The sequence below is a fragment of the Myodes glareolus genome, chromosome 26, assembly GCF_982192425.1.
Source record: "Myodes glareolus chromosome 26, mMyoGla1.1, whole genome shotgun sequence".
Taxonomy (NCBI): Eukaryota; Metazoa; Chordata; class Mammalia; order Rodentia; family Cricetidae; genus Myodes; species Myodes glareolus.
Genome location: NC_142051.1, coordinates 5,579,507 through 5,597,582, shown reverse-complemented (window position 1 = coordinate 5,597,582; position 18,076 = coordinate 5,579,507). Strand labels below are relative to the sequence as shown.

Below are 18,076 nucleotides of genomic sequence, written 5' to 3'. Positions count from 1 at the left end.
GAAAATGGGCCTAGGGAGTTTCAGATCAGGAGTGGGGACTTCATCCCCTCGTCTGTTCCTGGGGGAAACCTGTGGCATTAACCGTGTGGTGTCTTCCTTCATCATTCTGCTCTGGGACCCACTCTCCTTCCGGCCCACCCCACCCCCACAAGTTACACCTTCCATCTGTGGGGCCCAGGCCGCACAGCTGCCAAGGCAGGCAGCACCGGTTCAGGGAAAAGCCATAAGCTGACACCACCCAGGGAGGGCCAGCGTGTAAAGAGAAGTACCTGATATTCCGACCATTAGATAAGATCACCAGATGTCCCGGAGCCCAGGACTCACCTCCCTTTTGTCAAGACCCCTAGACAAATGTCTGCCAATCACCCCAACTTCTACTATGATAAAAACCCTACCACGACTGGGCTTGGCGCGCTCTGCTCTCATCCGCTACATTGGGGAGTCCAAGCTTAAGCTTGCTTAAATAAAGGTTCTTTGCTTTCACAAACGAGTGCGGACTCATGATTTTTGCGGGACCCCACGATATGGGCGTAACACCTTGAGCAGAACCCGATCGTACCACTGGTTCAGCGCTTTTAAGTTGTCAAGTTCAGTACTTAATTCTCCAGTATTACCAAAAACCAGAATGGACTTTATGAACTGATACTTGCTCATGCCGCCAAGTGATGTTTAAAACACAAACCTGCCTCCCAGTCAACTACTCGGCAAAAGCCCTCAGGGCCAGCATTCTACCCACCTGTGACTGGTCAGAGCGGTGCCGAGTTCCCTAGCTGCACCCGCTGGGCGAGCGCCGTCGGTACAGGGTACCGCTGCCAGCGAAGCTCGGCCTCCGCGGCCTCGTAGGCCCGCAGGAGTACGCACGCGCAGGCGCGCCCCGCCGCCGCCGCCGGTCACGTGCTCCGTGGTCCGGACTGGCGAAGCCGGAAGTAGCCTGGGGCGCGAGAAGGCCCCGGAGCTGCGGGCTGTGCGCGGTGGAGACTCGGCTGGGTAAGAGGGATCGGGCGGGGTCGGCGGGGTCGGGCGGAGCGGGGTGGTCCCCACGGGGGTCGGGGAGGCAGGCGGGTGCTGAGTCAGTGCGGGGCCGCGGCCCTGAGGGGTCCCGCAGCCTCGCGCTCACCCGGGTTCGCCCCGGCTGGGCCCGGGCGGCGGGGCAAAAGGGCTGCCCAGCCCCGAGCTGACTCCCCGCTCGCACCCTTGGCCCAGCTGACACGTTTTAAATGGACTGGCAACTGAACAGACGTTCTCAAAGGTTGTCTCACCCGAGGCTACCAATACGAGACTTTTTTTTTCTTTAATGTACACAGGCAAAATTGCAAATTCCCATGTTTTCTAGTTCCTCTTTGACCTGACTTTTGGATTTATTTGCCTCATCCGTTTCCCTGGTATTTTTTGTCGGTCGTCCCAAGAGAGGTTCTCCCCGAGAACTGTCAAATGCGTAATCAAAACCCGACCTTTCCCACTCTGGAACCTGTACTACCTATCGAATAAATGGTTGACGTGAGGTAGAGTTTGGAAATCCTGGAACTTTGTCCGTACACCATGCCACCAAACCTGTTTTATCCTTGGTAACTTTCGTTTTAAACAATTAAAGGAAGTAGACTGACGACAGCGTCACCAATAATGTACTTGTTGAACGCCAGTTTATATGCTTGTCAAAATTCGGGGAGCTTCTGGTGGGTGTGCTGAGTCATGCATTAGTCGTGAGGGGGTTGTTGGAAGAAAGTTGAAACCGTCACTGTCGTGGTCCCGTCTTTGTATATTAGTATATAGAGGGCAGGTAAGCGTGCTAAGGTGTTTTCAGTTATCCACTAGATACATATAAGTACTTGATACTGCCTTTCATTTAGTTATCTGACAGCAAGAAGCAACTAGGAAAAGTTTTCCATACATTTTTGGGTTTATCACCTCTTGAATGAAATGCAATAACTGGTAAATGCATTTATTATTTATGAAAAGGGAGTCTAATTCTTTCTCTCTCACACACACAGGACATCCATCCAGCTAGTGAGTGTTATTCTTATTGCTTACTTTCAAATAGGTTGGATGGGCAATTACATATCTAAATTATACAGGTGATAAAATTATAAATATAGCTAGTGTAGAAGAGATTGGTGAAACGTGGACCCTTGGCCATTTTTTATGTTCCTAACCATCCTTGGAAAACTGGAATGCTAACTTTCTGGAAATGGATGGTAAGATTTTTGTGCTCTGAACTTACAGCAGGCTTGAAGGAGTCTGATGTGTCTAATGTTGGTGCCATTTTTTTTTTTTTATTGCATGGCTTCCCCATGTTAAAAGGACAAGTCACTGTTGGTGCTTCTTAAGACTTGGTCATATGGCTGGGCGTTAGTGACCTTTAATCCCAGCACTCAGCAGAGACAAGTGGATCTTTGTGAGTTTAAGACCAACCTGGTCTACGAAAGTTAGTTCCAGGATAGGCTCCAAAGCTACAAAGAAACCCTGTCTTAAAAAACAAAAAACAAAAAGAACAACAACAACAAAAAACTTGGTCATATGTACTTGATATGTGGCCGCTTTTTAATTTTTTTACGTTTTATTTATTGTGTGTGTTTATGCATGTTGTAGCACAGATGGTCCTTTCCTTCTGCCACATGGGGTCCAGGACTGAACTTGGATCGCCAGCTCTGGCAGCAAGCACCTACGCCCACTGAGCCACTTGTTTCGCTAGCCCAGGAACCTGTCCTTAAACAGAGGCCGAGGGGTTGCTGACTTTTCAGGAATAATAAGTTTTGTACTTTTCAATCACGGTTTCTCTGTAGATGAAATTTTGCATTATGGAACTATTACATGGTGATGATTGTTTTTTGTTAGTATTGTGCTAATTTCTTTAATTTGCCTCTGAGCATTTGGGAGGCGAAGGCAGAAAGATTGCAGGTTCAAGGCCATTGTGGACTATATGAGACCCCGTGTCAAAATTTTTTTTTAAATCAATGATTAATCTTTTCGGAACAGTTGGAGGAAATAAGTAGTCGATATTACTCTAATTGGCAGAGACAATATTAGATAATGAAGGGATTTTTTAAAAAAAAAAATTGAGATGCAAACTAAATCGAATATCTGAAGAAAAAAAGCCCAATATGGGGGTTTTGGAGAGATGGCTCAGTGTTGAGGAGGGTGGGAGTTGAGCTCCCAGCACCACAGCAGGTGGATCACACGGCCTCTAACTCCAGCTCCTGGGGTCCGACATCCTCCCACCTCCTCCAGCGTCACACGCACAAATCCATACACTCATCCACAAAAAGGCCAGGTCTACCTGCAGTTCCATCATTCTGGAGGCCAAGGCAGAAAACCAAGCTGGGTTATATAGAGACCTCAAAGCTAGGCTGGGAAATAATGGTAAAACACTATCTCCAAAGCATAACAAAAACAACTGATTGTGTGTCCGCTGTTTAATAGTGTGGGGCTTTTTTCTATAGTGCCCACATAGTGTTTCATCCTCTAACGTTGTTAGAATCATTTTTAACACTGGACTCTGTATGCAGCTCTGCTTGGCAGTAAATAGTGAGTAGTCCTACTTCAGACTAGATGTGGCTGGCATTTGTTTCTTGGCAGTGTGATTTCGTTAACAGCACACATCCAAATCTCTTCTTTTCCCTCAGCGTGAGGAGAAGCACCCGAGCGAGCCGAGATGCAGAGCACTTCTAACCATCTGTGGCTTTTGTCTGATATCTTAGGCCAGGGGGCCACTGCAAATGTCTTCCGAGGAAGACATAAGGTAGGTACCGTGGTGTCCCTCTTTCCCTCGCTTTGTTTTCCTCTGACCAGCACACTGATGTGAAAACCTTTGGCTTTATGATTTTGACTTGTTGGAGGGGAGTGAGGGGATTTTTATGATTTTTGTGATTATTTAAGATTTAGTTTATTTGGGGGCAGTCCTAGCATTTATGTGTTTACAGAATGGAAAAAACTGGAAGTTGATTGGAAAGTGTTTCTGCCTCCTACTTCCCAATGGTGGGAGAGATGGTGGATAGGCAGATGCCACAGAATCACCCACGGGCTCATGCTGTCTCTAAAATAGCATGCTACACAGTAGATTGGAGTGAAGAGATTCTCAACATGGAAGCCAGAGTTAGTAGGCTGTGCCCTAGTGTGAGGCAGTCTGACCCTGGAAGAAGCGGGAGTGGGGTTAAAAGGGTTGATCCCAGCAGCAGGTCAAGAACCAAACAATTGCTTTGGAGGATAAATTAGAGATAACCACTAGAATAATTTAAAATGGAGAAGTCGAAGATAAATGTGAAGAAGGCTGGAAAAATAATCGAATGAGGATTTCTTTTACCGCTCAAATAATGACTGATTTTTCGGCACTTTGAATTTATTTGAGTGATGTTCGGAGCCTTGCAATTCTTATTTTTCAGATAGAGGAACGCTGAACGTTTTATAGGCTGGACTCTTCTATTTTCTCATTATCTTTGAGATTGTCATTGAGACAAGCATGCGTGGATGAGAATATGGTTATAAACAGCTGTGTGGCTCATAAAGAATGAATCATAAATGGCACATGAGTGGCTTTTAGCAGTTTCCTCCCGACTCTGGACAGGCGGGGGCTCTGGGTCCTTATTTAAGTCACTTTGATCATGCTTGGATATTTCTTTGCTAGAAGAGAGTAGCAGAGTTTAATGTTGAAAGCACATCTGACCTTCTGCCCTCCTTTATTTCAAATTACTGAACTGGTTATTTTATTTTGTGCCAGGCACTGTGGTGGGCCTGAAGTTGTTACATTATAACTAGTGAGCAATGCCTACACATGACAAGTTTGATTTTGTATGGGAGTGCCTTTAGAGAGGTTGTAAGTTGGAAACTAAATGACAGTCAGTAGTGATAGTTTGGTTGACGTGTTTAAAGTGCTGGCATTTCTAGATAGCTTATGTCTTCTGGTCCTGTGCCCTCCTTAGGCACTCGGTGTGCTGTGTGTAAGTGCCTAGGCAGGGCCAATCCTCTGAAATGTTCACGGAATGAAAGAATAAATGAATGGATAAGGTCAGATTAGATCCCCTAAGGCAGCATAAAGTCCTTAAAGAAACAAAGGTGCACTTTTAGAAATATATTGTAGAAACCTAAAGTAACAGATTTGAGGAGGATAAGAATGGAGGTTCCTATGATCCAGTTTATTATTTAGTTATTAATCCCTCCAGAGATATATTTCCAGAAACTATGATTATTCTTAGTGGCATCACTGTCAACTTCAGGTATTTAAGACTGTACTAAACAGCAGAATTGTAACTGAAAGCTTCTCTTCTGCCCGCCAGTTCCTGAACAACCACTCTGAGGCTTAATATTAACTGCAAACTGTTTGGCCGATGACTCAGGCTTCTTACTTGCCAACTCTCCATGTAAATTAACCCATTAATCCATGTATTGTCATGTACCCTGTGACTTACTGGTAATGCACAGGCATCTTGCTCTGGTGGCTGCATGACTCTTCCTTCTTTCTCCCTCTAGTTATGCTTGGATTTCCCTCCCACCTAACTATATTCTGCCCTGCCATAGGCCGAGACAGCTTCTTTATTAACCAATGGTAATAAAACATTCACAGCGTTTGGAGGGACATCACAGGATGTGGGGTGTGGGCTGGAGAGATAGCTCAGTGGTGAAGAGCACACATACTGCTCTTGCAGAGGACCTGAGTCCAGTTCCCAGCACCCAATGTCATAGCTACCTATAACTCCAGCTCCAGGGGACCTGATGCTTCCACTCTCCACAAGCATCTGCACACACTCAAGTGCCCGTGATTAGAAACAGTAAAATTAGTAGTGAAGGGTACTGCCTGCACTCACAGAGAGTTTGATTACCAGCATCCACATGGCAGCTCACCATAGTTTGTACCCATTTACAGAACATCTTATGCTTTCTTCTGCCCATCAAGAACACCAGCAAACATATAGCATACATGCAGGAAAAACATGCATGCTCGTAAAATAAATGTAATAATAAAAAATAAAAATAACTTTTTTTGAAAATCCTGCTTCCCCTTTAAAGCTTTTTTGATCATGATATTCACCCTTTTGTGTATTGCTAGGATACCATGCTCTTAAATGTACTGTTATTAAAAGCATATCACTTATTTAATCTTTAAAGCAGTTTTATTTACAGATGTGTGGTATATGTGAGCAGGCACGCTGCCATAGCAATGTAGTGGAGGTCAGAGGGCAACTTTGATTCTGGGGATCGAACTCAGGTCATCAGGCTTGCTCGACAAGTACTTTTATCCACTGAGCCATCACTGTGTTCCTTAGCTTAAGTTTTCTTATTAAAGTTGTCACTAGCTACTGTTATATCAGATGGAATATATGGGCGTGATAACTGTGGTAAAGGTGATGAGAGGTGGCTTGAAGGAACTCTTGTAACTTTGATTTGTGGCAGTGGATGGCAGGTGACTGTGCAGGTGATAGGCAGAAATGGTATATTCCCACATTCCAGTTCCCTCACAGATACGTAGACTATGGGCCTTTCCACAGTGCTGACCCTGATTACCCTGGGTACATTGCTACATTGTATCATTTCCACTGCTTGCTCCTCTGTTAGAAACCTCCCAATTGATCTGGCAGGTGGCTCGGAGGTCAAGGCCATTGACACCAGGTGTAACAACTTAAGTTTGATCCTCAGGTCATGGTCGAAAGAGAAAACTGGCTGCTGCATACGGCCCTCTGATCATACCTGTCACACACCCACCACACCCACCACACCCACAGTGAAACAAAGAGTTGTAACCAAATGTTTTTAGGGAAAACAGTCTGTTAAACTGAGTGTGAGATAATTATAAGGAAATACACATTTTTTTTGTACTTGGTGTGACTTGGGCAGTGGGGGTCATTTAGACTCGGTGGTTCAAATTTCCGTATAGACAGGATTATTGACAACAGAAAATGGTTTTAAAGATGGTGCTTCTGTGCTGAGAGGAGGAGGACAGGTGGATCTATGGAAAGAGAGGTCCAGTTCAGGGACTTGGCCTGTCCTTCAGCAGACCATGCTTGAACGCCCAAGGAGAACTGGCTTTGAGGAAATTGAACTTGAATAAATAGGGGGAAGTGAAGCTGAATGCGGAAAGGCTGGGGCTGGCCACCAGGGGAAGCTTTCTGGTTCTGGGGGCTGAAAGGAATTGGGGGCTGGGGGCTAGATGAGTTCAGAGCAAGGTTAGTTTTGTACTCCTGAAACGCTGTGGGCGCGTCTGTGAGAGTGCATGTCAGCATGTCCTCAGCACTGGAAAAGGGCTGCGGGGATTCTGCAGTGTGTCATGCCAGTAGATCCTTGCTCCCCAGAGGTCGCTGATGAAGGAACACACTGCCCCCACCCTGCCATCAGGTGTGCTTGGCAGCAGTGGCATGATCCACTAGGAAGTCCGCTTTACCCTGCAGCGGCACAGTCCAGCCAGGAAGTCCACTCTGACCTTGATTCTCAGGCTCCTGCTTATCAACACAGACATTAACATAGCCAGTGACAAAAGTGTCTGAAAATTGTATTGCATTGCTTTGATAATGTTGATAAAAATTTGGTAGGTAGAGTATAATTTTCCATCTCTTTGTTCTTATTTGCAAACGTTTGGCTTTGGGAAATCCTTGAAGTTTCACTTTCCTTTTCTTGTCCAGAAGTTTCCCTTTTAACACTAGAGCTGCTACCTTCTGCTATGTGAATACTGTTTTTTCCACTAGTGTACCGTTTGTAAATTCTGTTCGTAGCGTCAAAAATAGTGACCTTTGGGGAATTCCAAATTTTTTGCCTTTTTAGACTTGGGAGCTCTGGTCCCAGAGCTTGCTTGGTCTGAAGGATGCATAGTGTGCTGAGACTACAGATTGCTATAGCATGTTAGTGGCTAACTCCTTCTTTTCCCCTGTCTTTTAGAAAACTGGTGATTTATATGCTGTCAAAGTATTTAATAACATAAGCTTCCTTCGCCCAGTGGATGTTCAAATGAGAGAATTTGAAGTATTAAAAAAACTCAACCACAAAAACATTGTCAAATTATTTGCTATTGAAGAGGAGGTAAGTATCTAAGGTTGCCGTGTGTTTTAGTAATTCCTACTCAGAAGACGAGATCTAGCAAACAGGTCACACAAACACCATGTAACCAAGTGTTCCATCCCCAGCATTTCAGTAGCCAGAGAATAGAAATAGAGTGTCAAGAATGAGAACAGAAAAAGGCATAAGGAGATGTGTAAAATTTGATCCCTCGTGTTATATACAAAAAAAGGAAAAGAAAAATAAGCCGAAGCAAAGTTCACATAATTATAGGAAGAACAAGGACTGGAGAGGTGGCTGAGCAGTGAAGAGAACGTGCTGCTCTTCAGAGGACCAGGTTCAGTCCCGGCATCCACAGCAGGCAGCTCATAGCTACCTGTGACCCCAGGTTTGGAAGATCCGATGCTCTAAAGAATTGATTTTAGGGAAAATGGCAAAAATTAAATATATCATTAGGAAAAGTATTTTAGAGATACTCTACAAATAGTGAAGTAGTGATCTTTTTACTTTTAGACATGGATATTCAACAAAAATCTCTTAAAATATTATATTGTATATTCTTTACAGTTTATTCTTTTTTAATTTTTGTGACTTATTTATCTTTCATTTTATGTGCATTAGTGTGAAAGTGTCAGATCCCCTGGAACTGGATTTTCAGACAGTTGTGAGCTGCCATGTGGGTGCTAGGAATTGAACCCGGGTCCTCTGGAAGAGCAGTCAGTGCTCTTAACCGCTGAGCCATTTCTCCAGCCCTTTACAGTTTATTCTTAATGATTATTTCTAAGGGTTGATCAGGTATGAATTATAGTTTCATCCATTAAAATGTGAATTGGTGTCAGGATATTATAGTAAAGACTGATTGAAAAGCTGAATCGTTAAAATGTGGGTCGCTAATGAAGGGAACAGTGTTGGCTCAGAACTCCCCAAGACCGAGTGCTCAGCACAAAGCCAGGCATAGTGGTGCAAGTCTGTGATCTTAGCACTTGGGACACTGAGTCAGAAGAGTTTCTGCAAAAGCCAGACCAGCCTAGGCTGCAGAGTGTCTGACATTATCTCAGAAAATAAAGATAGCAACAGAAAAAGAGAGAAGCCTTCCAAACTGCCACGGCTGTGGAAGCCCTCACTGCAAAGGGCTCTGTCACAGCGCAGAAAACATAGTCCACAGTGCTGCCCTTACCCCAGACACCAGCCCCGAGCAGGGGTCTCCAGGGCAGCTCTTCCTACAAACCAAAGTATCAGGAGTTCTTAGACATTTGATAATTTGTTAAAATGGATAGTGAGTCACAGGACCCAGAAAAGTACTATACTTTTTATTGTATAATAGCAGAAAGATGCAAATTAGAACAGGCACAGCAGCGTAGGCTGTGCGCTGCTTCCAGGCACAAACCTGCTACCTCCGAGAGACCACCCAAGCCTTTGGGGGAACGCATTTCTTCTGTGCATTTGTTTGGTTGTTTTATTTTCCGAAATAGGGTTTCTCTATGTAACTGTGGCTGTCCTGGAACTCACTCTGTAAACCAGGCTGGCCTTGAACTCAGAGATCTACCTGCCTTTGCCCCCCGAGTGCTGGGATTAAAAGGATCATGTTCTGCCTGCTTGACCGCACGGCGGATCCTGGGTCTCTACTTCTTCTCCAAGTCAGAAAACGTATGATGTGTTTTAAAGCATCCATAAAAATCACATTGCTTGCTGATTGAAGTGGTGTATTCTTATAACAAATCTTAGGAAAGTCAGGGTTTCACAGAGAGCCTGAACTGGGCAGTAAGAATGTCTCCATTTCCTTAAGGGTTGGCATGAGAGCCCAAACCTGTAATCTAAACACTAAGGATGATGAGACAGGAGGATTGCTGGTGGTTTTAGGCTAGTCTGGACTGTAATGTATCTTATCTAAATTTTAAAAAGAAAAGAAAAATCACATAATTAGTTACCCATTGGCTGAATTCCAAAAACACTTCTTTCAAACAAATTTTAAGGGCCATAGGTCATTTCCAAAAGAGAAAATTAGCTGATCGTGGTACAACACACAATAGAGTTTTTGTTTTATAATTATTTCTCTTCTCATGACTACTGAACAGAGAAAATAAAATACATTATGGAAGTATTTGGGGGCTGGATTAAAAAATTTTTAAAGAATCAAGAATTAATACTAGATTTTATTAATTAATACCAGATTTTAAAATTTATTCAAAATTGCATATTTCTAAAAAATGGTATATATTGTATGACCATTGTATATTACATAGTTCAATGAGGTTCCTTCTTCCTATAAAACTGTTATGTCAGCTGGGCGGTGGTGGCGCACGCCTTAACCCCAGCACTCGGGAGGCAGAGGCGGGCGGATCTCTGTGAATTCGAGGCCAACCTGATCTACAAGAGCTAGTTCCAGGACAGGCTCCAAATCTACAGAGAAACCCTGTCTCGAAAAACCAAAAAAAAAAAAAAAAAAAAGCTGTTATAATGATGACGTTTGAAATGACTGAGATGGGAATGGGCAAACCAGAACTCTACTGAGACCCAACCATTCTGCTATCCAGTTTTGTTTCTTTTCTCGTTTTCTTTAAATTTTGTTTTTATTTTTAGTTATGTGTATATGTGTACGTTACTGGTGTAGGTACCCTTTCAAGCCAAAAGGTGGCACTGGATCCCTTGGAGTGCACATTGTAGGCAGACATGGGTGATGGGAACTGAACCCGGGTCCTCTGGAAGAGCAGTACGTGCTCTTAACCACTGAGCCATCTCTCCAGCTCACCCATTGCTTTTTAAAACTAAGACTCCATTCCTTGAAGTAAAAGTTATCATAAGAAGGATATTTCCCTGAGTATGTTGTTATGCAGAAATGAAATGATTTGAAGAAAAACATTCAGCAGTGCCTCCGTGGTCTTGTGGTTCGGTTTTAGCTAGTCTTCACTGCTTTGTCTTTCAAACAAACTCCACTTTAGTTTATATATGATATAATATGTCTGTATATTAAGGGGTTTTTTTTGTATATGTATGCTCACATGTGTTCCAGTGCCTGGGGAGAAGAAAAGACATTGGTGGATGCCCTGAGGCTGGAGTTACAGGTGATTGATTGTGAGACACCCAGTCTGGGTGCTGGGAGCTGAACTCGGTTCTTCTGGAAGAGCAGCAAGTGCTTGTAACTGCTGAACTCTCTATCCAGCCCCCTTCCTCCACACACACTTTATTAAATAGAAACTGGAAGCTGTTTATTATATAAACATAGTATTTATCAATACTGGAGTCAAAGTAATTTTGTCATTGCAGCACATTCTGCCTTTGAATGGGGTCAGGCAGGGAAGTGCTGCCCTGGAATCAGGTCTGGTCTTGATGTTTTCCCATTGATTCTCAGTCAGTGACTTTTGTTTTGCAGACGACAACAAGACATAAAGTCCTTATTATGGAATTTTGTCCTTGTGGGAGTTTATACACTGTTTTAGAGGAGCCATCCAATGCCTATGGACTACCGGAATCGGAATTTTTAATTGTTTTACGAGATGTGGGTATGTTTATTTATATGGTTTTTACATGTTTATTTATATTGTTTCAAACATATATTACTTAAAGATATAGATTGGAATATTAATTTCCTGTATTCAAAGCAAAAGACTTTTATACATGTTTTCTTAGGAATCACATCAAAAGCACAAGTACCTAAAAGAAAAGTTAGATAAATGGACTTTATCACCATTAAAAAATTATTTCAGGACTGGAGAGACGGCTCAGCTGCTAAGACCCTGGCTGCTCTCTTAGAGGACACAGGATCAGTTTCCAGCAGCTCGTAAGCATGTGTAAGTCCAGTCCCAAGGTGTCTATTGCCCTCCACAGGCCCCAGGCATGCATTTGGTGCACAGATACACATGCAGGCAAAACATACATGAATAAAATAAATAAAAATTTAAAAGCCACAGCTTATTTGAGACAATAACTGGAAAAGAGAGCCCATAGAATGTAAGAGTTTTTGTAGGTCACATATAAGATATCTTTTCCAGACACCCTACCAAAAACAGTTTTAAAATTTGTCAAACGATTTGACCAGACATTTGTCAAAAAGAAAGGATAGACAGATGGCCAGTGAGTGCATTAAACAGTGCTCAGCATCATTAATTTCTAAGGAAGTTGTACTGAAAGCCACTCTTACCATGAAGATGGACAAATTCAATCCTAAGAGCCAGCGCTGGCAAGTGGGGAGTGGGGTCCGTGTGAGCTGCTGCAGGGTGGAGAGTGGGGTCCGTGTGAGCTTCTGCAGGGTGGGGAGTGGGGTCCGTGTGAGCTTCTGCAAGGTGGAGAGTGGGGTCCGTGTGTGCTGCTGCAGGGTGGAGAGTGGGGTCCGTGTGTGCTGCTGCAGGGTGGAGAGTGGGGTCCGTGTGAGCTGCTGCAGGGTGGAGAGTGGGGTCCGTGTGAGCTGCTGCAGGGTGGAGAGTGGGGTCTGTGTTTGTTGTAGCATTATTCGTAATAACCAATAAATAAAATCAGGACAACGCAAATATCCATCAACTGACAAATGGATTAAGATGTTGCACATCCATAGAATGGAATATTACTCATTCATAAAAAGAGATGAAGCCTCATTTGATGGGGCAAGTCTGTATCCCAGCATGTGGGACGTAGTGATAGAAGGTCAGGAGTACAAGGGTGTCTGTCCTCTGTTACTTGCAAGTTCAGGACAAATCGCCACTACATGAGACTCTTCCCCACCCAAAAACCACAGTGTGTGTGTGCCTCTCTCTCTATCTTCTCTGTGTGTGTGTCTCTCTCTCTATCTTCTCTCTCTCTTTCTCTCTCTATGTCTTTCTATCTTTATCTTCTCTCTCTATCTTTTCTCTCTCTCTCTCTCTCTCTCTCTCTCACACACACACACACACACACACACACACATACACACACACTTACTGTTATAGTTTGATTCTTCTTGTTGCAATAAACATGACCAGAAGCAACCTGGGGAGGAAAGGGTTTGTTTGGCTTATACTTCCTGATCACAGTCCATCATTGAGGGAGCAAAAACCAAAAGCGGGAACGAGAGCAGAAACTGTGGAGGAACACTGCAGACTGGCCTGTTCCTCGGGCTCATTTTCAGTCACTTTTCTTATACCTCCCAGGCCACCTGTCCCAGGGTGGCACTGCCCACAGTGAACTGGGCCCTTCCACATCACTCAGCAATCAGAAAATACCACAGATGTGGCTAAAGGTCAGTCTGATGGAGGCATTTACCAACTGAGGCTCCCTCTTCCCATGTGACTCCAGTTTGTGTCAAGTTGGCAGAAACTGATCACATATACTATGTGGTAGTTAGCATGTAATTTACCCCCTTGAGCTGGTTTTATTTTATAGAGGATTACAATTAAGAGATTGCATGAATTTCAGAAGAGACTTTGAACATTGCACTTTTCAGTATTGCTGAGACCGTGAAAGACGAAGGGGACTTTGAAGTTGGACTAAATGCATTTTGCATTATGATGTTGTTCTACGCCTATGGGGGTGGGAAGTGGAGTATGGTAATGTAATTGGCCCCGTAAACTCATTAGGGAGGGGCACTGCTGGGAACTGTGGCCTTTGGAGGAAGTGTGTCACGGTGGGGCGGGCTCTGAGGTCTTTCTTAAACTTCCCTCGGCGTCACTGTCCACTTCCTGCTCCCTTCTCCTCAGGATGCAGCCAGCCCCGTTTCTGCCTGCGCACGGCCATGCTACCCACCATGATGATAATGGACTGACCCTCTGAAAATATGAACGGGCCACCCTAATTAAACTTAAAAAGTTTCCTTTGTAAGAATTGCTGTGGTTATGGTGTCTCTTCACAGCAATAGAGACCCTAAGACACATACATTTAAAAAAAATTCTTAATTGAAAAGGAAAAATGAAATTTTGATACCTGCTAAAATGTGAGTGACTCTTGAAAGAAGCGAGACAGAAAAGATCAGTGTCGTGTAATCCCACTCGCGTGAATGTGCAGTCAGTTCGTCCACAGGGACAAAATGCTGCTGAGTGAGCATGCTCAGAGGACAGAGTGAGAGAGCGCCCACTGGTGCCTGCGGGGCTGCTGAGTGAGCATGCTCAGAGGACAGAATGAGAGAGCGCCCACTGGTGCCTGCGGGGCTGCGCTCACCCGACAGAGAGAACTGCTCTGGTGTTGATGTCAAGAGTTGTACAACTCTATTAAAAACTATTGAATGATATACTTTTTAAAAATGAGTGGTAAGTCATAATAAACACATACACACACATATTTCATTTATCCTATTATTTTTAAAAAGACAAGTAACACCTTCTTGGAAAGAAGCGAGTCAAATGTTTGAGGAGGCCAGAATCTCAACTGGAGACCCTGCCTGTCAGCCCCACAGTGTTAATGTGTTAATTCCCGCCGCGTCAATGCCTTTGCCCTTAAGAACACAGACTGACTGGCACCAATTATAAACACATCTCTATGGAAACGAGAGTCACACTGTGCCCTCCTTTTGCTACTTCTTTACTGGTTTAGATGTTGAAGCCAGATCATTTTTAGCAATGTTTTTTTTTCCCAAGGTAAAATAACAATAAAACAAGAGCTGGGCATGATAGCCCACCTTTAATCCCAGCTCTCAGAGGATCTCTGTGAGTTCAAAGCCAGCCTGGTCTACAAGGCAAGGTCCAAAGCAACCAGGGCTGTTACACAGAGACCCTGTCTCAAAAACAACATATAAACTGTTTCTGGGCTCTTTGTTATTCTGCCTATATCTCCAAAAGTCGTTCAGTAGTCATTGCCTTAAGACTCCTGTTCTATTTAACGGAGACAGCAGACTTCTGTGGGCCGTTATTCTTATCTAAAACTCCTTGTGGTTGAAACATGAGATTGTACATATGCATACTTGTGCATGGGGTATGTATGTGTGCATGTGGGTATTTGTAGAAGAGGAATCTCTTTCTTAGAATAAAAGGGCATGGGCTGGAGAGATGGCTCAGTGGTTAGAGCACTGGCTGCTGCTCTTCCAGACGTCCTGAGTTGAATTCCCAGAACCCACATAGTGGCTTACAACCATCTGTAATGAGATCTGGCGCCCTGGCCTGCAGGGATACATGCAGGCAGAATACTATAGACATAATAAATAAATAAATCTTAAAAAAAATAAATAAAAGGGGATTGAGCCAACTTGTACAAAACCTTAAGTTTGAGTGAATATGAATGTCATATCTGTGAATCTGAGATGTGTGTATACACAGAGGCCTCCATCGCAATCTCCTGTATTTTGTGTTTGTTGCTGAAGTGGGTGGAATGAATCACCTCCGAGAGAATGGCATCGTGCACCGTGACATCAAGCCAGGCAATATCATGCGCGTCATAGGGGAGGACGGACAGTCTGTGTACAAACTCACAGACTTCGGTGCCGCCAGGGAACTGGAGGACGATGAGCAGTTTGTGTCTCTGTATGGCACAGAGGAGTACTTGGTAAGTCACATATTGCTAGAATTTCATTTTAGTGACAGGATAGATGTATTCCACATGGGGTGATTGGTCACAGTCTGTAAAATACTATGTAATTTTTATGACAAAAGATTCCATTTCTGTTCAGATGAATATGGTGTATCAGAAGGGAACTAAGAATTGCTTTCTAAGTGTGCTGTCATTTTCTCTTGGACAGTCTCAGAGGCTGTCCCAGTTGTAGTAACTCACAGCTTTGATCCCAGCACTTAAGAGGCAGAAGAAAGAGAATGGGTACAAGTTCAAGGCCAGCCAGGTCTACATACAACATTCCAGGACATCCATGGCTGTATAATGAAACCCTGTCTCAAAACAAAGAAGCCAGCAACAAAAACTCTTGGTTGTTTTATAGCTATATACTAATACAATGCATCTGGAAGTTTTTTGGGGGAGGGTTAGGTTGTTATTTTTTTAACTATGTGAATTGGTATTCTGCCTGCATGTATATCTATGTGAAGGTATCATTTCCCTGGAATTAGAGTTACAGATATTCATGAGCTGCCATGTGGGTGCTGGCAGTTTAACCCAGCTTTGGAAGAGTAGCCAATGCTCTTAACTCCCGAGCCATCTCTCCTGCCCCAATGCAATGGATTTGTATTAAAAGCAAAGGCACCTGAAGACTTGAGAAGCATCTGGCCAGGCATGGCCCAGTTTGGGCTCAGTGCACTGAGGTGAGAAGTAACAATTGAGTAATTGCTGAAAAGGAGCATGGACAATTTAGGGTGGTTAAGTTCTAAATTTTTATTACATTTATTTATGGGGTGGGGCATGCGTGTGCTGTGACGCCCCTGTAGAGGTCAGAGGACAGCTGCAGCAGTCACCGCCCCCTTTTCACCATGTTGGTCCCAGGGACTGAAGCCAGGGGTCCTCAGGCTTGGTTACAGGCTCCTTTACCCACTGAGCCATCTCACCAGCCCAGGACTTATTAATTTTTTATTTGTTCTGGGGGTCAGGGTCTAATGTAACAAAGGGTCGTCTCAATCTTGATATGTAGCTGAGGCTGGCCCTCCTGAGAGCTGGAATTACAAGTGTGGACCACTACACCCATGCAGAGCTGTGTTGACAATGGTGTGGGTGTGTGTGCGTGTGTGTGTGCATGCGTGTATACATGCGCATGCACACACATGCCCATGGTTTTATATGTATGAGTAGGTGGTGGGTATAGGCAGAGACAGGAGGACAACCTGACGTGTCATCCTCAAGAATACTGTGCATCTCCTTAGAGACAGGGTTTCACTGACCTGGAGTCTGACAATTAGCCGATGCTAACGGGACTAGAGCCTGTGCCTCTCCTTCTCCAGCTCTGGGATTACACACACATACCACCTTGCCTAGCATTTTTATGTTATTATTTGTTTGATTAGGTTTCTTAAATGGAAGATACTTATATGAACAGAGACGAATGAGCCAGTAAAGAGGGGAATACTGATGTATAAAATAAAGGGATAATAGTGAGTAAGCACTGATTTCTGGAATTGGTGAGATCACATGATGGTGTAGCAGAAATGCAAAGTTAGTCTTCGATAGGAGTGAGTTTTTTGTAACTGAACAAGAGGCCTGACAACTGCACAGGCTCACTCAGTGAGTCAGATTATAGCAGCTTTCTCCAACTACAGGCTGAGGTCATGAAATTTGAGGATCAAGCAAAATGGTATCAGGAGTTTAAGATAAGAGGGGAGTTATGCATAGCCCGTTACCTTCCTTTCCCCTCAGAGGTTTGAGGGGTGCACCCAGGTGTGCTTGTGGAGGTCAGAGGTCAAGGGTGAGTGTCTACTGCTGTCAATCTTCACATTAGTTTTTGAGATGGTCTCTTGCTGGACCAGGACCCCAACAACTGGCTAGATTGATTGGTCAGCAAGACCCAAGGTCCTCCTACATCCACTCCCTGCCTCGGGGTTCCAGGCAGGTTCCACCATGCCAGCTGTTTACACGGCCTTTGCTGTGGATCTGAACTAGGTCCTCGTGCGTGAGCAGCGAGCACACTCTGCTCTGGGCGCCTCCCGCCCAGAACAGTCTTTTGAGATTAGGAGAGTGGACTCAGGAAAACAGGATGGGACATCTAGCGTTGTTGAGGACTAGTTTTTCATTGTTGTTGTTGTTTATATTAAATATGTCGTAAGTTCATAACGTTTCTGTTTTAGCATCCTGACATGTATGAGAGAGCAGTACTAAGAAAAGATCATCAGAAGAAATACGGGGCTACAGTTGATCTTTGGAGTATCGGGGTGACATTTTACCACGCAGCTACTGGATCACTGCCATTTAGACCATTTGAGGGGCCTCGCAGGAATAAGGAAGTGATGTAAGTGCTTGTTCCATCCAAAGGCAGACATAATTTTTAATGTATATTATCTTGTTTCTCATAAGTTTGAGGAAATGAAATTGAAAATGGCCTTTTTCTGATACTTGATGCTACCTAGATTTTACTAAGAATGCAGCCTTCTAAGAGTGTTGGCATAGTTTTTCAAATCATGTTTAAACATCTACAGAGTAAACCTAGTATCTAGTCTTGGGTTCAGTGTTACCTCCATGTCCCCGAGTTTTACCTTAGCACGCTTCATTTCTTTATTCCACTTTGTGTTTGCCACTTTTTCTCCATTTAATTAATTTTGTTATTTTAATGTTGTGTGCATTGGTGTTTTGCTTTAAT

At 43.9% G+C, this 18,076-nt stretch overlaps 1 protein-coding gene across 2 annotated transcripts in view; it reads left to right on the top strand.

The window, feature by feature from the left end:
- Positions 1-895: 895 nt before the first annotated feature.
- The window catches only part of Tbk1 (TANK binding kinase 1), a 39,384-nt gene continuing 22,203 nt past the window's right edge, over positions 896-18,076 (top strand). For both annotated transcript variants that reach the window (XM_085683438.2, XM_085683437.2), the window contains exons 1-6: positions 896-987; positions 3,621-3,736; positions 7,858-7,998; positions 11,345-11,474; positions 15,212-15,393; positions 17,568-17,728. In XM_085683438.2, the coding sequence (XP_085539564.2) occupies positions 3,650-3,736; positions 7,858-7,998; positions 11,345-11,474; positions 15,212-15,393; positions 17,568-17,728 (701 nt within the window). In that variant the 5' untranslated portion in view covers positions 896-987; positions 3,621-3,649. The remainder of the gene's footprint in view (positions 988-3,620; positions 3,737-7,857; positions 7,999-11,344; positions 11,475-15,211; positions 15,394-17,567; positions 17,729-18,076) is intronic.